At 40.5% G+C, this 27227-nt stretch overlaps 1 protein-coding gene across 1 annotated transcript in view; it reads right to left on the reverse strand.

Annotated features, from left to right (window-relative positions):
* ASAP1 (ArfGAP with SH3 domain, ankyrin repeat and PH domain 1) overlaps positions 1-27227 on the reverse strand; it is a 143825-nt gene that overhangs the window by 32934 nt on the left and 83664 nt on the right. Inside the window, exons 11-17 of the mRNA XM_015811829.2 lie at positions 24621-24707; positions 14548-14648; positions 10496-10565; positions 5400-5487; positions 4604-4652; positions 1571-1734; positions 18-151 (exon numbers count right to left, since the gene is read on the reverse strand). Coding sequence (XP_015667315.1) covers positions 18-151; positions 1571-1734; positions 4604-4652; positions 5400-5487; positions 10496-10565; positions 14548-14648; positions 24621-24707 — 693 coding nt within the window. The remainder of the gene's footprint in view (positions 1-17; positions 152-1570; positions 1735-4603; positions 4653-5399; positions 5488-10495; positions 10566-14547; positions 14649-24620; positions 24708-27227) is intronic.

Below are 27227 nucleotides of genomic sequence, written 5' to 3' on the forward strand. Positions count from 1 at the left end.
TTATAGCAGGTAATTACCAAGAGTTCAGATGTTCCTAATTTGTCCAATTCTAAAGACTGGATACGAGAAATATGAACACCCATTTCTCTGTGTATTCCGGAACATTCTATACAGGTTAAAATGCCCAGGTTAGTAGAAATCCAAGTTGGATCTAAAGAAAATAAAAAATAGATAAGAATAACATTAAAGAAATCTTCCTTTTCATCTTCAATAAGAACAAGTTTAGGTACAGATTGTTCTAGGCCAGGGGTAGGCAACCTTGGCTCTTTTATGACTCGTGGACTTCAACTCCCAGAATTCCTGAGCCAGCCATGCTGAGGAGAAAGGGAGAGGTTTCCATGCTGAGCCATGCTGGCTCAGGAATTCTGGGAGTTGAAGTCCACGAGTCATGAAATGAGCCAAGGTTACCTACCCCTGGCCTAGGCTTATGACAATTGAGACCAAAATTTCCATTGCTAAGCGAGATAGTTAAGTAAGTTTTGTCCCGTTTTAGACGTTTCTTGTTATAGTTAAGTGAATCACTGCAGTTGTTAAACTGGTAACATCGTTGTAAAGTGAATCTGGCCTTCCTCATCGACTTTGCTTGTCAGAAAGTCAGAAAAGGGGATCACATGACCCCCGGCACACTGCAGCTGTCATAAACATGAGCCATTTGCCAAGCATCTAAATTTTGATCACGTGACCATGGGAGTGCTGCAGTGGTCGTAAATGTGAAAAACGGTCATAAGTCTCTTTTTTCATTGCTGTTGTAGCTTCGACCGGTCACTAAAGAAATGGTTGTAAATTGAGGATTACCCTTAGTTTATCGTAATCACAAAAACCTGATGCTTTTTGATACTTTTGTTAAACTTTAGACTATATACCAAACATGTCTTAGGAACAAACATCCAGGAGTCATCTGTGTGTGAGTTGGGCACCCATATAATTTTTCTTTAATAAATAGAAAGAAGCTATATGGTTCCTAAGACCCTGCCATACGTAAAAAACATTTCGGAAGCAGTAGAATACAGCTTCCAAGATCTGCAAGTGGGCATCGCACACCACCCAGAGGCATATGAGGACAAATCATACATTGCAAACATTGCTTGGAGGTGGAAGATGCTTCTCATATAATCTACCAGATTCCCTGCATGGATTACCCCTCTGACTATGTAGGACAGATGGGAAGAAAGCTAACCACCAGATTGCCAGAACACAAGCGAGCAGTCAGATGAGAAGATCTGAACTCATTGGTAGCCTCACACTGCAGTGAAGAAGGACACACATTCAATTTTGCAGCTACTAAGATTGTCGGACGAGCAGGTACAAAAACAGCCAGAGAAGTGATTGAAGCCTGGGAAACAGGCCCCTTGTCAGTCAGCAGAAATGCTGATTTACTACCACCTTATCAGCTACATAGGAGCCCAAGGAAACAACAGTCAATGACTTAATAGCCAGCCATCAACACCCCTGAGGATGGGCTCCAGCTTGGAAGACTAAACCTCTGGTCCCGGTGGCTGACTCAGATTGGATTCTGCAATAAATAAATAAATTTCCTAAAAAAAGTTATTGTTAATGTACAGCCAAGTACCTGGTGACCCACAGTCACAACAGACATCATTTCCCGCCAATCTCTGAACGTCATCAATGATGGCTTTTGTAAGATCTTCTAGGCTGTTCTCCCCTGTGCTCTGTTCTCCACGGAAGGCCATATTCAAAGCTTCTTCTTTGCTGTTGGTCAGTACCGATATCCACCTAAAATAAGACGGAAATGATAACAACATCATTTACCCCACATAAGAAACTATAAAAGAAATGCAACAGGAACAAAATACGAAAACTGCCCCGTGTTCTTATTTTGTCCCGTCTCTTTCAAACTTTGAAAGAGGGGAAACCAAAAAGTTTGAAAGACATGACGCAACACAGGTAGTCCTCGACTTACGACCACAATTGAGCCCAAAATTACTGTTGCTAAGCTAGACAGTTGTTAAGTCTAGCTTTAACCCATTTTACGACCTTTTTTGCCACAGTTGTTATGTGCATCACTGCAGATCTTAAGTTAGTAACACAATTGTCAAATGGACCTGGCTTCCCCCATTGACGTTGCTTGTCAGGAGGTCACAAAAGGTGATCACAGGACCCCGGGACACTGCGATCGTCATAAATATGAGTCACTTGGCAAACGTTTGAATTTTGATCACGTGACCATGGGGATGTTGCAACGGTCGTAAGTGTGAAAAATGGTCATAAGTCACATTTTTCGGTGCCTGTAACTTTGAACAGTCACTAAACGAATTGTTGTAAGTCGAGGACTACCTGTATATGGGGAAAAAATTCCTATTGTCTAGTACCTATAAGGTCTCCATACAATTTAGTTGAGATGAAAAACATTCAAGTAGGGGAAAAAAACCAAAAAATAAGATTTACTGCAACTGTGGGTTTTTTGTTTTTTTTTAGTAGTTACTTGTGACTTCACACACAGAGGTTTTGTATCTGTATGGATGTAATTTAGTCTATTCTAGAGCCCAGTTTTACATACGACCACTCCGCCTTAATTTGCCAAAAAGAGATACTTTTGTGTTTTCATGAGTTCCTTAAATCACAGATATATAAAGAGCTACAGATGGTCTCTCTGCATCATAGATATGGGAAACGCAGCTTATTCTAAAATCAAGGGGAGAACTGATGGTTCACCGACAGAATCAAGATCATGCGAAGTATTAGTACCGCTTTATAAAACCCTAGGAAGACCACACCTGGAATACTGCAGCCAATTTCGGTCACCATATCACAAAAAAGATGTTGAGAGTTTGGAAAAAAATCAGAGAAGAGCAACAAAGATGATTAAAGACCTGGAGACTAAAACATACGAAGAACGGCTGCGGGACTTGGGTTTGACTAGTCTAAAGAAAAGAAGAAATAGGGGAGACATGATAGCAGTGTTCCAGTATCTGAGGGGCTGCCACAAAGAAGAGGGGCCCAGGTTGTTCATCAAAGCACCAGAGGGAAGGACAAGAAACAATGGTTGGAAACTGATCAAAGAGAGAAGCAAACTGGAATTGAGGAGAAACTTCCTGATGGTGAGGACAATCAACCAGTGGAACAGCTTGCCTCCAGAAATCGTGGGCGCTTCATCACTGGAGATTTTAAAGAAGAGACTAGACATTCACCTGTCTGAGATCGTATAGGTTCTCTTGCTTGAGCAGGGGGCTGGACTAGAAGACCTCCAAGGTTCCTTCCAGCTCTATTCTATTCTATTCTATTCTATTCTATTCTATTCTATTCTATTCTATTCTATTCTATTCTATTCTATTCTATTCTATTCTCAATAAAGATTCTCTTTTATTTTCTATTCTCTTCATTATCAATAAAGATTCTATTCTATTCTGTTCTGTTCTCTTCTATTCATTTAACTGATACATCTAACTTGGTGCTTTACTTGTCACTAGATTGTTTGCGCAATCAATAATTCCAATGTTGTGATTCCAATTTTATGAGAATTAACACAGTATTGTGGTTAAGGGATTAAGGCTAGCAGCCGGAAGATCTAGGTTCTGCTCCACAGAAGTCCTTCTTAAAAAAAACAAAGAAGAAATGAACAAGTAGTCCTCTACTTACAACCACAATTGGGACCAGCATTTCCATGGCTAAGATGTTTGTTAAGTGAGTCGTGCCGTAATTGTATGATCTTTTTTGGGGGGGCCTCTGTTGTTAAATGAACCTCTGCAGTTGTTAAGTGAATCACATAGTCATTAAATGAATCCGGCTTCCCCCACTGATTTTCCTTTTTGGAAGCCAGGTGGGAAGGTCGCAAATAGTGATCATGATATAAACAATTTTTGATGACATGGCTGTGGGGATATTACAATGGTCATAAGCGTGAGGATCACTAACAATCACTTTTTCCAATGCTGCTGTGAATTTGAATGGTCACTAAACAAATGGTTGCAAGTCCAGGGCTTCTTGTATTACCAATTAAAACTGCCAATAAAAATAACATATTTTTGTGTGTGTGTCTGTTTCATTGCTGGGCTGTCCTAAGAAATCCTCTTTAAGTTTAAAAAACCCTCGGAATGACAAGCTAGAGCAAAAATAACTGGGAAGAATAAGCAGGCATTCACACTGTGTGAAGGAGCTAAAATACAGGCAGTCCTCGACTTACAGCAGTTCATTTAGTGACCGTTCAAAGTTACAACAGCACTGAAAAAAGTGACTTATCACTGTTTTTCACACCTATGACCGTTGCAGCATCCCCAGGGTCACGTGATCAAAATTCAGACGCTTGGCAACTGACTCATAGTTACGACGGTTAGACTGTCCTGGGGTCAAGCCATCACCTTTTGCAAGCTTCTGACAAGCAAAGTCAACGGGCAAGCCAGATTCACGTAACAGCCGTTGTCACTAAGTTAACAACTGCAATGATTCACTTAACAACTGTGGCAAGAAAGGTCGTAAAATGGGGCAAAACTCACTTAACAAACGTCTCGCTTAGCAACATAAATTTTGGGCTCAATTGTTTTCGTAAGTCGAGGACTACCTGTATACAGCCATTTTATTTATCTTGTTTATTAACTGGACAAAAATGAACTTTTTCTAATAACTCCAGGAAGGGAAATGTTCTTACGCGACATAATCTTGTTCATCTTCTGCCTGAAAGTGGTATGTTCTGTTATCTGGAACATAAACATGCAAATCTTCAAAACAATGAACACATTAACTGCATTCCTAGAGAAAAAAAAATATTTAAAGACTTAAAAGCCAACAGTTAGTAACTAAGGACATATGCTGAAATGAGTCAGGGAACCTTCAGAGATTCTATTTTCAATAGGAAACATTTTGTTCACATAAAAAAAAAAAAAAGAGCTAACTTGCTCTTACAAAAATATCCAGACAGGAATAGTACTAAATCAGGGGTGGGCAATTAATTTTCCCAAGGCACCACATGAGAAACTGGAACTGTTACGGAGAACTGACAACCCCCCCTCTGCTGCCTTTGCCCTGCCCCCCAATGCCGCCATTGCACCAACGCCCTGCCCTCTGCCACTGTCCCACTCTCATCGTTGCCAGATATGGCCCACAGGCTGTAAATTACCCAGTTCTCTTCTAAATAGATGTATTGTAGGCTAAGCCTGAGGGAGGGGGTCAAATGTGTCATAGTCATGAGTCCCTGCATGCCCACAAGATATCTAAGTCCAGCCCACCTTCAATTTCTTCTTATCTCCCACTCATTTCCCTTGACCCTTAGTTGGCCAGATTCTTGTAGAGAGCTTAAGCTTGCAATAAATCTTTGTACTCATTTGAACTGCCTGAATCTCTTGATTTCCAACCAACGCTTGACATGTACATCTTCCAACAACTGTTCAGGATAACCCCCAATCCTAAACAACCTAAACCCCAAGTAAATAACTTGAAAGACCTACGTGTTATCAGGTCAAACGATTTCTTGTCTTCAGCGTTTGGTTTCACTTGGCATGTCAGCAGATTTAATTTAGCAGGTTGCCTGTTTGACTTAAGCATAAGAAAAACACAATTTCACTTCATTTAACGTTTGTTTCATTATATTTTTAACTTATAGGTCATTATCGCACAGATGTTGAATTTTTTTTCCCTTGTCCAATACCAAATGTATTGCATCAATAGTCCTTGGTGGGCTATAAGGATGCATTAACAGGAATAAACAATTTCATCTTATCTGTAACTCATTCCTGAGAAATGTTAGAAGGTTTGGAAGAATGAAATTGGTTTTTTTTTTTCATGAGATGGCAGGAAGCATATTAATTTTCTTTTCTTCTGTTCAATTATGTCTGATTCTTAAAGATTGCCTGAACAGGTTGCTGTAGTTTATTTGGGAAGTTTTTTCAGAAGTAGTTTGCCATTGCCTCCTTACTAGGGCTGAGGGAGACAGACTGGCCCAAAGTCACCCAGCTGGCTTTGTGCCTAAGATGGGACTAGAATTCACTATCTCCTGGTGATTGGCCCAAAGTCACTCACCTGGCTTTCATGCCTAAGGTAGGACTAGAACTCTCAGTCTCCTGGTGATTGGCCCTGTCACCCAGCTGGCTTTCAAGCCTAAGGCGGGACTAGAACTCCCAGTCTTCTGGTGATTGGTCCAAAATCACCAACCTGGCTTTCATGGCTAAGGCGGGACTAGAACTCTCAGTCTTCTGGCGATTGGTCCAAAATCACCAACCTGGCTTTCATGGCTAAGGCGGGACTAGAACTCACTGTCTCCTGGTTTCTAGCCTGGTGCCTTCATCACTACACTAATCTTGCTCTCCATTACTTGATTACAGTAATCTAAAGGCTACACTAAGCACATAGTTAGAAAAAGGAAACAGAAATACTCATAAAGAAGAACAGCCATCATTAGCTTAGCTGTCAAAATGGGCTTGGTTATTAATGATTTGTAAAAATAAGTGCTAACACAATACTGGTAAAGAAAAAAAACAAGTCTCTTTTAAGCCTTCTAGAAAAACTATTTCTTTCTCTATTACTTTAAAAAAAAAAATCATATGAATCTGGCCAGACATGTACGGAGATAATTTTGCAACTGAGAAGAAACTATTTCAATCCATTAGAAAAAGTATTCCACAACCCATTGCTAATGACAGCTTGTTCTTGAATACAGGTCGTCCTTGACTTACAACCAAAATTGAACCCAAAATTTATGTTGTTAAGCGAGACATTTGTTAAGTGGCTTTTGCCCCCTTTTCCAACCTTTCTTGCCCCGGTTGTTAAGTGAATCACTGCAGTTAGTAACCTGATTGTTAAGTAAATCTGGATTCCCCATTGACTTTGCTCGTCAGAAGGTCCCAAAAGGGGATCACATGACCCCGGGACACTGTGAGTGTCATAAATATGAGTCAGTTGTCAAGCATCTGAATTTTGATCACGTGACCCTGGGGATGCTGCAAAGGTCGTAACTGTGAACAACGGTCATAAGTCATATTTTTCCGTGCTGTCGTAACTTTGAACGGTCACTAAACGAACTGCTGTAAGTCAAGGACTGCCTGTACCAAATTCAGCCTCATTTTTCAGAGACCCAGACTTTGGAAAAGAGACAGAACACAAGGGGGCGATATTCGCTCACGGCTGACCATTAAATCAGGATTAATCAGACTGGAATTTTTCCTTGCCGTTTCTATTCTCTTTGAAGCAACTTCGGCTCAAAAGTTGTCAATGTGATTTAAGGCTTTAATTTAAACTGTCTGTTTTAAATCATTGATATCATTGAAACCACTGAAGCTATTTGCTCCCAATGACGTTCACTGAGTGACTGCAGAATTGCAAAGCTTCTAAATTTTGAATTTCATTTATATAATGGGACACATCTAACTATACTTTCCCTGGAAAGTATCTTGTATGGGCTGGGACTGAACTTCTGGCTACAATAACTACTAAGTGTTATGTGAGGTAATAACAAGGAAGAGTCCCAATACCAAAGCTCTTAAATGAAGGACTATATTTAATATAATATATAATAATACTAAAATTGGAAGGGACCTTAGAGGTCATCTAGTCCAACCCCCTGCTCAGACAGGAAACCCTATACCATTTTGGACAAATGGCTGTCCAGTCTTTTCTTAAAAACTTCCAGTGTTGGAGCATTCACCGCTTCTGGAGGCAGGTTGTTCCATTGGTTAATTGTTCTAACTATCAGGAAGATAGATTTGTTGATCTACTTAGACCAGGGGTAGGCAAACTTGGCTCTTTTAAGACTCGTGGACTTCAGCTCCCAGAATTCCTGAGCCAGCATGGCTCAGCTTGGAAACCTCTCCCTTTCCCCTCAGCATGGCTGGCTCAGGAATTCTGGGAGTTGAAGTCCACGAGTCATAAAAGAGCCAAGGTTGCCTACCCCTGACTTAGACTATTATTTTTCAGCCTTAATAATCCAAAGTGTTTCATGCATTACAAGGAATACATACATTTTTATCTACATGTTATGAATAATGGTTTGCAAAGAAAAATATGCATTTATATATTTATGCCCAATTTTGATAAAGTTGCCGGAAATTTAGCAGAACTCAAACCAGGCCGTTATGAAGCCTGTAGAATCACAACAGAAAATAGGGCATTCTGAAGTACAAGTAGGCCTCGAAATCGACCACAGTCGAGCCCAACACTTCTGTGACTAAGTGCAACAGTCCCACTTTACAACCTTTCTCGCCACAGTTGTTAAGTGAATCACTTCAGTTGTTAAATTAGTCACACAGTTGTTGAGTGAATCTGGCTTCCCCACTGACTTTGCTTGATCGGAAGATCACAAAAGGGGATCACATGACCCCGGAATGCTGTAACCGTCATAAATAAGAGTGAGTTGCCAAGCGTACGAATTTTGATCTTGTGAGCATGGGGATGCTGCAACGGTCGTAAGTGTAAAAAATGGTCATAAGTCACTTTTTTCAGTGCCGTTGTAAGTCGAGGACTACCTGTATAATGACAGGTAAAACAGATTCTCGGGAAATGCCATGTTCACTCTCACTCCTCAAAGTATCAACAATTTACAAAAGCATCCTGTCATACGGCATCACAGTCTGGTTTGGAAGCATCACTGTGTCAATGCTGCTAACATCGGATATTTTGCTTTGACAAAGTTGGAGATGCAACCATTTTCTTCTTATGTTTTACTTTTAGAGTTAGATAATGCTGCGGGGAGGAATGTGCATGAGAGTTTAACTAGACATAACAATACTGGACCTAGTGTGTGAAGCAAGGTTATTGAAATAAGAGATGATAAGAATTGGCAGGCTGGAGAACTGGAGGGAAAGCCTGCATTTCAAACTAATTGGAGAACATGATTTATGACTGTTAATTGGAGGAGGGAATTGTGCTTTGATACTATGTACTCAGGGGAAGGGAATTCAATGTTTGACTTGGACTGTGTTAGTGCCGATGCTATGCTTCTCAAATAAAAATTCTTTAAGGTAAACAATGCCTCGAAGTTTTTTCAAGAGTTTCATCTGTTGGATCCATGACACACTGCTTCAGACAGGAAGGCGGTGCAGAGAGTGGTGAGGATGGCTGAAAAGATCATTGGCAGTTCCCTCCCTTCCATCCAGGACATAGCACATAAGTGTAGCTTGAGCAGGGCCCGCAAGATTGTTTGGGACGCTACGCGTCCTCTCCACAACCTGTTTTCCTTGTTACCTTCTGGGAGGAGGGGGCTCTGTGGTATCCGAAGCAGAACATCCAGATTCAGTCCCAGTTTTGTTCCATACAGTATTAACCTTGTGAACTCTAAAGCTTCCTCCTTCCGTTAAGTATTCAAGATGGACATTGAGTAATATTTATATGTTACTTATATGTAAGGATGTAAGTCTGTACATAGATTGTATATAGTATGTTTTAAATGTGTGTTATGTACTGTATGTGTACCCTTTGAGAGGAAGCAACTAAATTTCATTTTTCATGTGTGCCCACAGGAAAAAATGACAATAAAAGTTATCTAATCTAATAATAAAGAAGTAGATTCTTCACAGAAAGTGGTCCCTTGAGAAATACTCCACGGGTCTGTGAAAGACAATATTTCTTATCCCTGTTCCTTGCATACAGAAATTGTCTTTAGAAATAGTCCTGGATTTCTGACCGTTTGTTTAATTCTATGTTGTAATGGCACTGAAAAGGGTGACCTGTGACCCTTTTTCACACTTGTGACCATTGAAACATCACATGAACAACATGTGTCATGGTTCCGACAGATGAAACTCTTCAAAGAACTTTGAGGCATTGTTTACCTTAAAGAATCTTTATTTGAGTAGCATAGCATCGGCACTAACATAGTTGAAGCCAAAAACTGAGTTCCCCTCCCTGAGCACACAGTATCAAAGCACAATTCCCTCCCCCAATTAACAGTCATAAATCACATTCCCCAATTAGTTTGAAATGCAGGCTTCCCCTCCAGCTCTCCAGCCTGCCAATTCTTATCACCTCTTATTTCAATAACCTTGGTTCTCATACTAGGTTCAGTATTGTTATGTCTAGCTAAACTCTCATGCACATTCCTTCCTCCAGCATCATCTAACTCTAAGACTAAAAGCAAAAGAAGAAAATGGTTGCATCTCCCATCTGTTGTCAAAGCAAAAACATCCAATGTTAGCAGCGTTGACAACATGTTCATGTGATCAAAATTCAGGCACTTGGCAACTGGCATGTACTTATGATGGTTGCAGTGTCCTGGGGTCACGTGATCGCCATTTGCATCTTTCCGATGAGCAAAGTCAATGGGGAAGCCAGTTTCCAGCAAACAAAATGCCCATTTGAAATATTGGATTCTCACTTATAATCACTACATTCATTTAACAACCACAGCAAAAAAAAGTCTTAAAATCACTTCCGGTGGGCACCTCAACTTACAACCAGTCCCAATTGGAGTTGTAAGTCGAGACAGCTGTATGGTTCTACTTCTGTTCAGTCAAAAATAAAATTAATCTAATCTGATCTAATCACTAGTCGCCTTGATATTAACTTCACTCCACAGGGTGAGGATAATCATTTACAATATAAAAAGACTACTCACAGTTGCGTGCGAAATGGTCAGGATTCCATTTTTAACTGTACATTTTCTTCTCTGCCAAACTTTACGTATGCTGATAAAAAAAAAAGCAATATGAATCAATCTGCTATTGTTCAAAATTAAGATTTTTTTTTTCATTGGGTGCGGCAGAACAAGCAGGCACAACCTGATATACTTCCAGCATTTGTCAGAAATATACACAATTTGTATTTGAATGGGGGAAAAACCTATATTAATCAAGTACAAGAGAATATTTGTAGCTCAGGGTAGAACTGCGGGGTCCTTGGTGTTCTCTGAGCTGGATGGTTTTCTTGCAGATGTTTCATTACCACACTAGGTAACATCATCAGTGCACTGGTTTGGTAATGAAACGTCTGCAAGAAAACCACCCAGCTCAGAGAACACCAAGGACCCCACATAAATAGGACTTTTCTTCATATGCGATTTTCACTGCCTCGTTAAATTTCTTGGATTTTATATAACTGCGTGCAATGACACACCACCAGGCAGTCAACCAGTCTACTATCTAAGAACGATGATAAAGCTCAGGGTGTTAAAAATTAAAAAAACACCTAACTTAACTCACCTGTTGTATATCCCCTACCTACCTCTTGACAAATAAGAAACTCATTATTCAAAACAAATGATACTAAGTCAGATTAAATTAAACTACTTAAATTTATTAGTAAATAAATAAAAACACACATAACTGTAAATATTTTTCAGAGTGCCTCTTTGAGGCACCTCCTGGTTGCACGAGCCCTGGACGTTTTGGGAGAATGCTCTTGCATGCCTTGCAGCGTCCGAAAACAGTAGGAGACAAGCCCGATTCTCATGCAGGAGATCAGGGCCCTCTTGTGTGGCCCAAAGGGTCTGGAGGCCTGGCGTATCCCCCAAAATGAGATCACGTATCACCTGTGCCAAGGGTGTTCAAACTTGGCCAATTTAAGACTTGTGGACTTCAACTCCCAGAATTCCTCAGCCAGGCATGCCTGGCTGAGGAATTCTGGGAGTTGAAGTCCACAAGTCTTAAATTGGCCAAGTTTGAAGACCCCTGACCTGTGACAAACCTGTCTTAGGTTTGCTATCACCAATCTAACAGCTAACAAATATGTTAGCATAAAGGTGTTAGTTTTGGTAACATCTAACAAAAATGGTACAGAGTCTCCTCGAGCAGGGGGTTGGACTAGAAGACCTCCCTTTCAACTGTTATTCTGTAATTCTGTAAACAGGGCAGGTGCAGACCTAGTTCTGCTTGACGATAATTCAGCAAAACTGGGTTGAAACAGCCACATTATTCTCCCCAGTATAAGTCCTATTTCTTCCAACTTTACAGTGCCAAAAGGCATTTTAGTTTTCCTCATGCACAGTAGGTACTTTTCTGAAAAGAAAAGGCTGTGTTATTTTTTTTCCCTGTTCCATGATCTACATTTTTCTTTACAAAAGCTCTTTCATTAGGCTTCTTATCCAGGCCCTCAAGGCCACAGGCCTGCACGCGGCTCATGACTAAGCATATGGGGAACAGCTACATTAATTTAATTTATCCATTCAGTTAAAATAACACCAAATTGACATTTAATCAAACACCATACTGGTTTTGGACCTGCCCTTTTCTCTCTCTTTTTTGACCCCTGCTAAATTGCACTTGATAGTCAAAGCTATGGTTTTCCCAGTAGTAACGTATGGCTGTGAGAGGTGGACCATAAATAAGGAAGGCTGAAGCATTGATGCTTTTGAATTGTGGTGTTGCAGAAGACCCTTGAAGAGTCACTTGGACTGAAAGGAGATCCAATCAGTCAATCCTAAAGGAAGTCAACCCTGACTGCTCTTTGGAAGGACAGAGACTGAAGCTCAAATGCTTTGGCCACTTAATGAGAAGACCTTGGAGGAGACCCTGATTGTTGTGAAAGACTGAAGGCAAAAGGAGAAAGGGACGGCAGAGGAGGAGATGGTTAGATAGTGTCCTCAGTGCAATTATAACATGAGTTTTGGCAAACTCCAGAAGATGGTGGAGGAAAGGTGGGCCTGGTGTGCTATGGTCCATGGGGTCGCTAAGAGTTGGACATGACTTAGCAACTGAACAACTTCAACAAATTGCACCTCCTGATGGAAAGTTGGATTAGTTTTGATTTGCACAATATTATGTTTAACATCATTATTTCTTTATTCATAGAAATTACTGGCTCACCTACTAACACACACCTGGAAGTCTTATTCAGTTCAAAGATTTAGAGCGGGGGTGTCCAACTTTGACAACTTTAAGACCTGTGGGCTTCAAGTCCCAGAAGCGTGGCCGGCTGGGGAATTCTGGGAGTTGAAGTCCACAAGTCTTAAAGTTGCCAAAGTTGTTGGATATGCCTGTTTTAGATAGATCGGAATATGCAGCAATTTAATGCGCAATGACAGCCTTTCTACTATATCAATCAATACATAATGCAAAAACAACAAGCATCTCATTAAAAGATAAAGACCGAACTTTACAATTATTGACATGTTTAGCCATATTTTCCCAGATCTGAAATGCGTTATCACATTCCACTGGGTTATAATAAATGGAGTTTGGGCTGAATCTTTAATTATACTTAATATCTCTATCAGAGTTAGGAAGAAGGTTGAAAGAGATTGATTTTTTTTTTTTTTGGAGGTGGGGATTTGTGACTGATCAATAACAGCAATAAAACAGGCTGCCTTCCTAGGCAATTTTATTTTTCTGATTTATGGGCAAATAACCTTGAGACTGCACAGCGCTCAGCTACGAAATGGGACGTTATGGCTAAGAGTGCTGGCATCACGTCTTAGTTTCTTTATTGTGTGTTTCAATTTCTCAGGAATGCGTATGTCGTGCCAGCTTAGAAAAAAAATGTATTTCAATACATGCTGATTTATTTTTTTAAAATAAATAAAGCACGAATATTAAAAAGAAATACAGGTAGTCTTCGACTTACAAACTATTTGTTTAGTGGCCGTTCAAAGTAACAACGGCACCGAAACAAGTGACTTACAACTGCACAATTCACTTAACAACCATGGCAAAAAGTTGTAAAATCAGGCGCAGCTCACTTAACCACACTTGCTTAGCCGTGGAAATTCTGCCCCCCAATTGTGATCATAAGTTGAGGACTACCTGTACTCAGACTTATTTTCTTCAAGCAACCTATAAATATAGGATCCCTTCAATCTTAAGTCAATTTCCTTTTATGATTAGTTCATTTAGCACATAAACTCCCTACAACAGCTTTTCAATGATTACGTCAAACCGAGGTGAACCGAGCTGAAAAATGAATCTTGCTTTTCTAACACATGAAATATATTGATGTGTATCCTTTTTTTAAAAAATATTAAAAATGGCTATTTATTAGCTATATAAAAAAAGATTTATACCACAATCTCAACCACCTATGCGCTTCTCTTGAGCTGCTGTGAGATGTTTGGTTGGACAAGAATGTAGTGTAGTGTAGTGTAGTGTAGTGGAATAGAATAGGATAGGATAGGATAGGATAGAATGTTGAATAGAATAGAATGTTGAATAGAATAGAATGTTGAATAGAATAGAATAGAATAGAATGTTGAATAGAATAGAATGTTGAATAGAATAGAATGTTGAATAGAATAGAATGTTGAGTAGAGTAGTAGAGTAGAGTAGAGTAGAGTAGAGTAGAGTAGAGTAGAGTAGAGTAGAATAGAATAGAATAGAATAGAATAGAATAGAATAGAATAGAATAGAATAGAATAGAAAATATGGAATGGAATGGAATGGAACAGAACAGAATAAAACAGAACAGTTGAAAGGGACCTTGGAGGTGTTCTACTCCAACCTCCTGCTCAGGCAGGAAACTCTGTACCATTTCACACAAAGGGTTGTCCAGTCTCTTCTTGGAGGAAAAGTTCTCACCAGCATTAACAGAAGTCTTTTTTTTTCCAAATGCTGGAAGCTTTAGAATGCAATAAATGGAATACAAAATACTTGCTGTATTCCAAGAAGGCAGTTCTGCATTTTAAAAAAATCATTTCATAGTATTAATTCATCTGTCAAAGATCGTAATCTGAAATCATACCCATCGCTTTTCTTTAAAAGGTATCCCTTTTTTTCACTGCCATATTCTTTATTTCCCTGAAGTTGATGCATGCTGTATCCTCCTTGCCGACTCTGTGAATCCTAGACAGAAAGAAAGGGACAAATATATTGACATTTTCCTTCCTCTGATTAGCTCTTTGGTTTCTTTGCTTCACGTTAATTCCTTTATTTATAGAACTACAGCACAGAAAATGATTTCGTTTACAGAAGGCTGGGACACAGACTGTATATATATATATTTTGGCTTAGCAGATAAAGGATTATTGCATACTTCCACAGTGCCAAAAAGCTCTGAATGAAAATCTTAGCAGCACATTTAGTTAAAAATAAAATCAGAATGTATGATGAAAAAAACGTAGAAGAGATGGAAGCGAGCAAGCTATATACACACATGTAAAACACATGTATATTGATTGTTCAATTATATTTCCAACGCCTCGTTTTTGTTCTTGGGTTTGAAATTAGAATGAAATTCAAAGTTATACATGTGCGGATGCCTGTATATACCTACGGCAAACATACACAAATACACAAGCCCGATGAAAAATGTGACTGACAGTGACGACAAGATCTGCAAATTTACTGTGAATATAATAGCTATTAATGCATTGACTTACTCTCCTAGACTTCGATCAGAGAAGGCAAAAAAAAAAAAAAGAGAGAGAGAGAGAGAAAGAGAAAAGTAAGACAATTTATTTTTCTAAAAGGATAATACTTTGCAGCCTACTTCAATGCTCAACACTTAGCAAGGGGGTGTAATAAAAAATAGTCAGAAAGGATCACACAATTGTTTTTCATAATAAAATTCTTAATGCCGATAGAAAGATGTGACACAAATCCCCATGGAAATTGTTTGTACCCGGTAACTTAGCAACCCTTCACAGCTACAATGGACCTCCCCAGGATATTTACAACCCTATTCCAAAATCCCAATGGCTATCCCCACCCCGTGGTCATGTGATTGCATTTTGGGTGCTTGGTAACTGGCCCGTCTTTATGGCAGTTTGCAATATCCTGTGGTCGTGTGGCCACAATTTACAATGTTTTTTTTTGTTTTGTGTTTTGCTGTAAGTTGGCGTTTACTTCTGGTTTTTCCACCCAAAAAAAAGCACCCATTGCAAATAATGGATTTGCTAACGATCACTGCAAAAAAAAAAAAGTCATAAAATTGGGTGCAATCAGACCTCTTAAACACCGGCAGAACATACGACTGTAATTCCAGGCTTAAATTTGATCATAAGCCGAAGATCACCTGTTATGTGTGTATGCTTTTTTAAAGACAGAACGGAACAGCAATACCGAGAACTTACTGACAGCCATTCTATAGCGTATGTTCTGATAAATGGCCACAGATTCTGAATTTGAAATTAACGAGACTAAAATTTAACCACAATTTCCTCCTTTCCCTATGGTTTCAATTTCATTAAGATTTGTTGAATCTGAAACAAGAGCAGCTGATTTCCCACAAGATTTGAGTCCTTTTTTTTTGCATCGTGTCAACTAACATGTGACTAAAATGAACACAACATTGTGGGCAAATTTGGGAAACACAGAAAAGTCCCTATATGGAGATTTTTTTTCCCTACCCGCAAACGTAACACCAGAACACCCTTTCATCCTTCTACATGCTTCTGTTTCCCAAATTGTTTTTCTCCTCCACACTTTGCAATTTTTACAGGGAACAAAGCAACGAAGGAGATGATCCGGTTAGCAGGGAAAATTTTTACGCTATGCACTTGCTCTACCTTCTTCTACTTTTAACATCAGCCTTGAGAAAATAATAATAATAATAATAATAATAATAATAATAATAATAATAATAATAATAATAATAATAATAATAATAATATGGGGCCCTAATTAGAAACTCATGGTAAGTAAGCCTATTTTCCTAGAAACACTTCCCATGAAGTCACTGTGGAAAACAGTACACAAAACGCCGGGGTTTATGTTGCTCCCTTCATCATGCAAAACTCGCATACAGATTTCCAAGACGATTTAACAAAAAAGCTCTACACTGGAGAGTTATTTGAAGGGGAGGCACATGCCCATGCACTAGAGCAACAAATCTAACTTTTTAATCCCATCCTACATGCCCAGGGAGCAAAATGACCTTTGGAGTGTGTTGGTGTTTCATTCACAACAACTGGGCAGGGCTAGTGTTGAACAGCAGGACTGGAAAGGAAAAAAAAACCTATTGTGAATAAATGAGATATATTACTCATATTTCTGTACCCCTTCTTTCCATTAAATGGGCCTCCCAGTAGTAATGTATGGCTGTGAGAGTTGGACCATAAGGAAGGCTGAGCCCAAAAGAACTGATGCTTTTAAATTGTGGAGTTGGAGAAGACCCCTGAGGAGTCCCTTGGACTGCAAGGAGATCCAATCAGTTAATCCTAAAGGAAGTCAACCCTGACTGCTCTTTGGAAGGACAGAGACTGAAGCTGAAGCTCAGATACTTTGGCCACCTAACGACAAGAGAGGACTCCTTGGTGAAGACCCTGATTGTTGTGAAAAATTGAAGGCAAAAGGAGAAGGGGATGGCAGAGGAGGAGATAGATAGTGTCATCAACACAATGAACATGATTTTGGGCAAATTCCAGGAGACAATGGAGGACGGGGAGAGCAGGGAGCTGGAGTGCTATGGTCCATGGGGTTGCCAAGAGTTGAACATGATTTAGCGACTTGAAGAACAACAAGAAGTAGATGTTATGTAGGAATGACCTTGGAAGACAGGAGGAAATCTTGCAGCCAGGGCAATGTCCTGGAAGAGGCAGCTCAGTTCATGATATCAGTCTTGCAAGGTAGCCCAGCCAAGAAACACGACCATATAATAATCCTATCTTATTGTAAGGCTGCTGTCAACTCTACAACGAACCTGGCTGAATCCATCTTGATTGTTCTAGATTGCCACGAAAAAGGGAGGGGGTCCAGAGTATTTTCGCTAGTCTAAACAATTCTGAGTCCTGTGGGAGCCAAGGTCATTCTATCAGTTAGCTTAGAGCAGGGGTCTTCAAACTTGGCCCTTTTATGACTTCAACTCCCCGAATTCTGGGAGTTGAAGTCCACAAGTCATTAAATGGCTAAGTTTGAAGACCCCTGGCTTAGAGGGTTGTGCGTTGTTGGAAAGCCCACCAAGTTTTTCTATTGGCGAGCGTAGCCGATTGCATAGCACTGGGGTAGGAAATTTGACTTTGTAATAGTGTAACTCTTGGAGGGAATTTCAGACTTGGTTTTACTTTTGACCGTGCCGATATTTTGTAACCAATAAACATATTCTTTGAGGAAGCCTCTAGTCTCGGAGTTCTGATTTTGTTAGTCTTAAGCATCCGAACCATGGCAGCTACATTAACAGAATCTCGCAAGACTTCAACTATTTTCTGCCTCCTCTGTTTTTAGTCTCTGGAAGACTAGAAATGCTCCCATGCTTTTCCACCAGCTGCGGACTGAGCTGCCAAAGAGCTGTGGTGGCACAGTGGTTAGAATGCAGTACTGCAGATTAACTCTGCTCACTGACAGGAGTTCGATCCTGACTGGCTCAAGGTTGACTCAGCCTGCCATCCTCCAGAGGTCGGTAAAATGAGGACCCAGATGGTTGGGGGCAATATGCTAACTCTGTAAACTGCTTAGAGAGGGCTGTAAAGCACCGTGAAGCGGTATATAAGTCTAAGTGCTATTGCTATTATCAGGCTGTAGGCCGTTTTCTGTTTCCCAAAGTCATTTCCACCCACAGGTAGTCTTTGACTTATGACCGCCAAATTTCCGTCACTGAGGCAGTTGTTAAGTGAGTTTTGCCACATTTTATGACTTTTCTTTCCACGGTTGTTAAGTGAATCTGGCTTCTCCATTGACTTTGCTGGTCAGAAGGTGGCAAAAGGTGATCACGTGACACTGCAACCGTCATAAATACTAACCAGTTGCCGAGCATACAATCGCATGACCGCAGGGATGCTGCAATGGACATAAGTATGAAAATTGGTCATGAGTCACTTTTTCCAGTGTCATTGTAACTTTGAACGGTCAATAAATAAACGGTTGTATATCGAGGACTACCTGAACCCTCACAGGGAGGCTCCAGGAACTTTGCACTAATTGCAGGAACTTTGGAGGAAGACAAAATAACCATAATAGTTTCTGAATATTAGAGCTTTCCCAGAGAGGAGCTCACTGGTGAGAGAAATATCTGAGTCAAGGCTACTTTCAAAATATCTGGCAGTGTTCACAGCCTGTTTTCCCAAGGGACAAGAGGCAAAAGTTGAATCCTCACAAGGAATAAGCTTGCTATTACAACAATGCCATCTGTGGGATGAATCTTTCAAGGCCATATGGCTAAAGCCAGTAGATAAGGTAGTGGAAGTGATCATCCACATCAGGGGTAGTCAACCTTGGCTCTTTTATGACTCGTGGACTTCAACTCCCAGAATTCCTGAGCCAGCTTGGAATTGAAGTCCACGAGTCATAAAAGAGCCAAGGTTGACTACCCCTGATCTACATCCTTCAATCCTCCACATGTAAAATGAAGAGTAAATTAAGTTTAAAGAGCTAGGCCAGGGATGTCCAATCTTGATAATTTTACATCGTATGGACTTCAACTCCCAGAATTATCTAGCCAGCTATGATGGCTGGGGAATTCTGGGATTTGAAGTCCACAGGTCTTAAAGTTTAACGAAGAGAAGGACGAGGGGGGGACATGATAGCAGTGTTCCAATATCTCAGGGGCTGCCCCAAAGAAGAGGGAGTCAAGCTATTCTCCAAAGCACCTGAAGGCAGGACAAGAAGCAATGGATGGAAACTGAACAAAGAGAGAAGCAATCTAGAACTAAGGAGAAACTTCCTGACAGTTAGAACAATTAACCAGTGGAACAACCTGCCTCCAGAAGCAGTGAATGCTCCAACACTGGAAGTTTTTAAGAAGAGACTGGACAGCCATTTGTTTGAAATGGTATAGGGCAGGGGTAGGCAACCTTGGCTCTTTTATGACTCATGGACTTCAACTCCCAGAATTCCTGAGCAGCTATGCTGTCTCAGGAATTCTGGGAGTTGAAGTTCATGAGTCATAAAAGAGCCAAGGTTGCCTACCCCTGGTATAGGGTTTCCTGCCTGAGCAGGGGGTTGGACTAGATGACCTCCAAGGTCCCTTCCAACTTTTATTATTATTATTATTATTATTATTATTATTATTATTATTATTATTATTATTATTATTATTATTATTATTATTATTATTATTATTAAGTTGCCAAGCTTGGACACCCCTGAGCCAGGCTGGCTAGGCCTTCTAGAAGTTGAAGTCCACAAGTCTTAAACTTGCCAGCTAAGCTATTTAAAGTTGAATCAAAGAGAACAAAGTAAAACAAAACAATGTTCTAGAACAAAAACACAGGAAGCTCCAAAAATGAAAGAGTTATCATTATGGTAATCACCATAATGAAAGGATTCCAGGGGAGATACATTTAGGCAGGGTTGTTGAGCATCGGATAAATGAAAGACGGACGGTAATGGCTGAATTAAACTAGTGCCAATAAAATGCTAAGCATCCTGGAACTGGGTGTTTTAAAGTACTTCCTTCAACTATTTAAGCCTAACTGGCCTTTGAGACGGCCACAAAAATATGGGTCAACGTGCTACTTGCAGGCCATTAAATTGGCAGGCATGGGAAAAACAAGCTTTGTGGCTACATAATTCTCTTTCAAAGATATAATTTCTACTTCCTCCGCAGACTGTTTTCAATTGGAATCTAAAGAACTGTTTTTGCATCTGTTTTGCAAAATCTGATCTTAAAAGAAGAATTTAAAGGTTGTTGTCATTTTATTTCAGATTCTGGAATGAATTCTGTTTCTGTGTGATTCTTATTGTAAACGTTGCATTCTTTTAATCACTAATTTTAAATGATGCCTCCTTTTGAAAAAGATGTTTCAGCCCTGAAATGTACCAGAAAAGTTGTTAAAATTAATACAGTATTGTTTCTTAGCTTTTCACCGAAAAATATTTTTAGCAATCAGTTTCAGTCAGGATTAGAACTTGTTCTCCAAAGAAACAAAATAGGTTTTGAATAGAGTTAATGGTGATCTACAAAAACCTTGTGAGGGATGGTTTTCGTTCATGCTTTGCCACAAAATCTTAAATTAATATGAACTAATTTGCCCAAGGAAATAAATATTTCTCTAAACTCAGGTAAGATACATCAATGCACAATCCACTAAAGGAATAAAGTGGCTTTATTTTTAAAAATGTGGAAGGGCAAAGCGGAAACTAATAAACATATAAAAAGCATACTCACTTTAATGCTATCTAGGCTAAATAAACTATGACTATGGTTAATTTTGCCCCTTGCCGATGCATGGAGAAAGTCAATATTAAAGAATTTTATAAGCAGCAATTACACATTCTTATGGGTTTGGCAAAATAAGAATCAGTGAGCATTGCCACCTGAGTCTCAGATTGAGAAGAATTATTTTTTATTAAAACTCTTTTATTCCACTTTTTAACTCAGTGGGCTATAGAATATTAATCTAAAGGGGAACTTTACTGTCATATTAGATGCAATTCATTGGTTGTCAATTATAAAGCTCTTTGAGACTTAGGATCTGGTTACTTATAAGACCAACTTCCTTCTCTTTCTGTCTGATTTATCTTATCTGAAAGGGTTTCTGAATTCTAAGTCCCCTCCATAAATGCTGTCATCAACATATGAGGAACGGTTGCTGGAATTGGGTACGTCTAGTTTAATGAAGAGAAGGACGAGGGGGAACATGATAGCAGTGTTCCAATATCTCAGGGGCTGCCACAAAGAACAGGGAGTCAAGTTATTCTCCAAAGCGCCTGAGGGCAAGACAAGAAGCAACTGATGGAAACTAACCAAGGAGAGAAGCAACCTAGAACTAAGGAGAAACTTCCTGACAGTGAGAACAATTAACCAGTGGAACAACCTGCCTCCAGAAGCGGTGAATGCTCCAACACTGGAAGTTTTAAAGAAGAGACTGGATAGCCATTTGTCCGAAATGGTGTAGGGTTTCCTGCCTGAGCAGGGGGTTGGACTCGATGACCTCCAAGGTCCCTTCCAATTTTTATTATTATGCAGCTGCCAAAAAAGCCAACACAGTGCTGGGCTGCATTAACAGAGGGATAGAATCAAGATCACGTGAAGTATTAATACCACTTTACAATGCCTTAGTAAGGCCACACTTGGAATACTGCATCCAGTTTTGGTCACCACGATGTAAAAAAGATGTTGAGACTCTAGAAAAAGTACAGAGAAGAGCAACAAAGATGATTAGAGGTCTGGAGGCTAAAACATATAAGGAACGGTTGCTGGAATTGGGTACGTCTAGTTTAATGAAGAGAAGGACGAGGGGGGACAGGATAGCAGTGTTCCAATATCTCAGGGGCTGCCACAAAGAACAGGGAGTCAAGCTATTCTCCAAAGCACCTGAAGGCAGGACAAGAAGCAATTGGATGGAAACTAATCAAGGAGAGAAGCAACCTGGAACTAAGGAGAAACTTCCTGACAGTTAGAACAATTAACCAGTGGAACAACCTGCCTCCAGAAGCGGTGAATGCTCCAACACTGGAAGTTTTTAAGAAAAAACTGGACAGCCATTTGTCCAAAATGGTGTAGGGTTTCCTGCCTGAGCAGGGGGTTGGACTCGATGACCTCCAAGGTCCCTTCCAACTTTATGATGATGATGATGATGATGATGAATGGAACGGAACAGAATAGAATAGAATAGAATAGAATAGAATAGAATAGAATAGAATAGAATAAGAGTTGGAAGGGACCTTGGAGGTCTACTAGTCCAACACCCTGCTGAAACAGGAGACTTTATACTATTTCAGACAAGTGGTTGTCCAATCTCTTCTTAAAACCTCCAGTGATGAAGCATTACAATTTCTGAAGGCAAGCCATTCCACTGATTGATTAATGGTCTGTGGGATCAGCCTTGGGGGGGGAGGAGGAAGAGCAACAATGGTGCGGTAAGAGACCTCTTAGCCCACAGAAGGAATGGAGATGTGGACAGCACCTCTGAAGGGACCCTCTCTAGTTCCCTGGAAAGTGAAGGCAATGGAGCAGAGATGTGTTTTGAGACTTGCAAGATCGATGCCAGTCCTTCCAGACAAGAAATCAACATCCTAAGTGATGACATACCTTTATTATGAGGCTATAATAACATAATCTCTTGAGGTGCTTTCCACACCCCCATTTCTTCTGTGAGCTTAGGAGACAGGCCTTCTCTTAAGCTGTGTGTACCCTATAAAACAATATCCTCCCAAAGTGATGAAATGGTAGGTGCAAATGACCTTGGCAGACAAGGGGAGGAGCCACAGTTAGGGGAATGGTTGGATAAGATAAGAGGTAGCTTAGCCCACAGGAGGAATGTGGGTGTACAAACCACTCAGAAGGGGCCCTTCCCATTTTCTTCAGCAGTAAAGGCAAGAGGGAGGAAAGGTAACTTTCAGACTTGCAAGGTTCTGTTTACAATAAAGTGGAATTAGTTCATCAGGGCGTGCTTCCTATCTGGATTACATTGGAAGGTATATACGACCCATACATTGGTGGTTCTTTCATAAAACTATAAAAATATGGTTCTAAAGTAGGATAATCTGCTCCCTGATAGCTTATTCTGATTGCTCGGAATATGTTGTGAGTTGATTGTCCTTCTCTAGTGCATGATATGCATTTTTGTCTTTTGTTGTTTCTGTTACCTGTTTTCTGATTTAACCATAATATGTAAGGTGCCTAGAGTTACACCCCTGATGGAGGGAGCTGGCTGGCTGGCAGGCTAGCTGGTAGGTGGAAGGATGGATCTAAAGCAGGGGTAGGCAACCTTGGCTCTTTTATGACTCGTGGACTTCAACTCCCAGAATTCCTGAGCCAGCCATGCTGAGGGAAAAGGGAGAGGTTTCCAAGCTGAGCCATGCTGGCTCAGGAATTCTGGGAGTTGAAGTCCACGGGTCATAAAAGAGCCAAGGTTGCCTACCCCTGATCTATAGCAAATAATGGCAGTGATTTGCTTAACAACCACAGCAGAAAGGTCATAAAATGGAGCCCAACTCAAAGATGATCAAGGAAGTCACTGCTATGAAAGTTGAAGGAGCTGGATATAGATATGCTTAGTCTTAACAGAAGATGATTGTCCACTTTTGGGACAGAAAGCAAGGTGTTTTCTGTCATAAACTTGGGGGACAGGCCGTCAATTCCAGGAATGGATTCAGGAAATGACAAGAGAGTTGAACCTGAAGATCTAAATGGCTACCAACAACTCTCTGGTATTTGCCATCACAAGAATTATACTAAAAATGTCTTAGGGAATGGCCTTAAAGGACTACAAGAAGAGACCTCAAGGATCAGACAAGTACAGTTTGAGCCCGTTCCAAGAAAATAATTTGACAAAATGTCTCAGAAAGGCCCCTCTCCAACTCTCATGAAGAGAAAGTGAGGGAGGAGGGAAGCCCATTCAGACTTGCAAGATTCTATCACTAGAACTGTTCCAATAAAAGTAGTTCTAGACTTACATGGCATTGGTTTATTTAGTTACTAAATTTATATTCCGCCCATCTCATTGCTGCAGGGATTCTAGTTTGCAGAATAATAAAAACTTTAAAAGATAATGCAAATGACTTAAAATTGGAAAGATTAAATAGTAGGCTTCTTACTTTGGTTTACCTTATAGGGCTCACATATACCATAAGCTAGAAGCACTTTGGTCTTTGTGTGACCGGCAGCATGTCTGAGTCCTACTTGTGATATCCTTGAAGAATGGCAGATAGTAACTTGTAATAAATTAGGAGAGTTTATAATTTTACAAATCTTTCCCAAGATCTGCTCAGGTGTTTTATTTCTTCATTTTGTTTTCCCATATTCTCTGGCCGTAAGCTATAAATTATAAGAAATTACATATTCCATACTGTATATAAATAATTAATATAATGCAAATAACCCAATTAGGATGGGGGTTTTTTTAACATAATTTTAAATGCAGACTTTACTAAGTGTAAAATGGAGTCAATGGCATCCAACCCTTTGCTGATACTAGTTTTGCTTGTGATTCTTACCTCTTTTTGGTCAAGTTGTAATGAGGATTTGATCAAGTCCCTCAGTGCAGTGAGCTGCTTCTTTTCTTCATCTTGTGTCTGTTTTATCTAGAGCAAAAAATATCCACAACTTGTTACCCACGTACGTTTCTTTATTATTTGGATCAACGTCAATATACTTACGTGTGTGTCTTCGTGCCTGTACATAATATTAGATTTTTATCCCTCCTTTATTAGTATATAAGTAACCCAAGGCAGCAAACATACTTTAATACAGCGGTTCTCAACCTATGGGTCGCAACCCCATTTGGGGTCGATCGACCATTTCACGGGGGTTGCCAAGCAAGGCTGTCCGCCATTTTTTTTGTCCGCCATTTTTTCCCCCTTTTCCAGTGGGTGCCTTACCTCCCTTGGGCTGGGCCAGCTGGTGGTCGGCCTGCTCCGTCTCTGCCACTTGCCAGCTACGCCTCGGCCAGCGCAGGGGGCGGAACCACACATCCGCAGCACTCCCGGGCAGGGAAAGTCCTCGACTTACGACCGGTTGGGTAGTCCTCGACTTACAACCGGTTTAGTCCTCGACTTACGACTGGTTTAGTCCTCGACTTACGACCGGTTGGGGGTCGCGACATTAAAAAGGTTGAGAACCACTGCTTTAATACTACCTCCTCCTATTTCCCCCCCATAACAACTCTTTGAGGAGAATTGGGCTGAGTGTGTGTGACTGGCCCAAGGACACCCAGAGGGCTTTCATGCCTAAGGTGGGACTAGAACTCACAGTCTCCTGGTGATTAACTCAAAGTCACCTAGATCAGGGGTCCCCAACTCCCGGTCCATGGACTGGTACCAGCTCGCAGCATGTCAGAAACTGAGCCACACAAACAAATGAAGCCCCGTCCACAAGACACGAAAACACCCCCCCTCTCTCCACGGAACCGGTCCCTGGTGCCCGAAGGATTGGGGGCCTCTGACCTAGATGTTTCTCATGCTTAAATTGGGACTGAAGTTCATAGACTCCTGGTGATTGGTCAGAAGTCACCCAGCTGGCTTTCTTGCCTAAGGCGGGACTAAAATTCAAGAGTCTCCTGGTGATTGGTCAGAAGTCACCCAGCTGGCTTTCTTGCCTAAGGCGGGACTAAAATTCAAGAGCCTCCTGATGATTGGCCAGAGGTCACCCAGTTGGCTTTCTTGCCTAAGGCGGGACTAAAATTCAAGAGCCTCCTGATGATTGGTCAGAAGTCACCCAGCTGGCTTTCTTGCCTAAGGCGGGACTAAAATTCAAGAGCCTCCTGATGATTGGTCAGAAGTCACCCAGCTGGCTTTCTTGCCTAAGGTGGGACTAAAATTCAAGAGCCTCCTGATGATTGGCCAGAGGTCACCCAGTTGGCTTTCTTGCCTAAGGCGGGACTAAAATTCAAGAGCCTCCTGGTGATTGGTCAGAAGTCACCCAGCTGGCTTTCTTGCCTAAGGCGGGACTAAAATTCAAGAGCCTCCTGGTGATTGGCCAGAGGTTACCCAGTTGGCTTTCATGCCTAAGGCGGGACTAAAATTCAAGAGTCTCCTGGTGATTGGCCAGAAGTCACCCAGCTGGCTCCTAGTCCCTAGCCCAATGCCTTATACTTTAATTATCTATATGTATGTGTAGCGGAGATGAAATATTTGCTTTTTCCCCTCTCTTCATTATTTTTTATTATCTGAAAACTATAATCTGCTCACTCCAGAAAGGAAGTATTGAGAATGCAGATTTTCTTTATTCCTTTTTTACCAATATATATTTAAAACAAGCTAAATAGAGGAAGTACGTTCACAGTCTCTTCTGAAACAACCGCAGTCACATTCAAGAAATTACTGATCCCATGGTTTGACCACAAAGTCAGGCATTCCTCACGCTACAAAACACCATTTTACAACACTAATCCTTTTTACACTAACTGCCAGCACATGAGACTCTCAGAAGAGTGGGGCTAGTTGAGTATTAACCTAGGTCAGTGTTTCTCAACCTTGACAATTTTAAGGCATGTGGACTTCAACTCCCAGAATTCCACAGCAATGCTGGCTGTGGAATTCTGGGAGTTGAAGTCCACATGCCTTAAAATTGTCAAGGTTGAGAAACACTGACCTAGGTACATAAGAGGTATGTTATAGAAATATGGTTGAATTTAAAAAAGAAAATGGCTGGAACAAATTCCCAAGTAATGTTGAAAAGTCGTCATAATATCCACATGGGTGCAGGGCAATGGGCTTCAAAAAAGGTATAGGTTAGAGCAGTGTTTCTTGACCTTGGCAACTTTAAGATGTATGGACTTCAACTCCCAGAATTCCCCAGCCAGCATTAGCATTAGCTGGCTGGGGAATTCTGGGAGTTGAAGTCCACATATCTTAAAGTTGCCAAGGTTAAGAAAGATTGGCTTAAAAGCTCCCCCAAAGTCCCTAAAATTATAATAAGGTTATTTATTTCTATAAAGTACCATGGCAGAGCCAATCTACCAGAGGGCTATTCAAATGTGTAGCCAGCCAAATAGTTTTATTTTTCAAGCAATGCAGGAGAATGAACTCATAAAAACATGGCAGAAACAATGTCATTCCATTTGAGGCCACACTTGTAAATCAGTTTCATTCTCATCTCAAAGG

This window comes from Protobothrops mucrosquamatus, unplaced genomic scaffold, assembly GCF_001527695.2.
Source record: "Protobothrops mucrosquamatus isolate PMUCROS unplaced genomic scaffold, P.Mucros_1.0 scaffold_53, whole genome shotgun sequence".
NCBI classification, from domain to species: Eukaryota; Metazoa; Chordata; class Lepidosauria; order Squamata; family Viperidae; genus Protobothrops; species Protobothrops mucrosquamatus.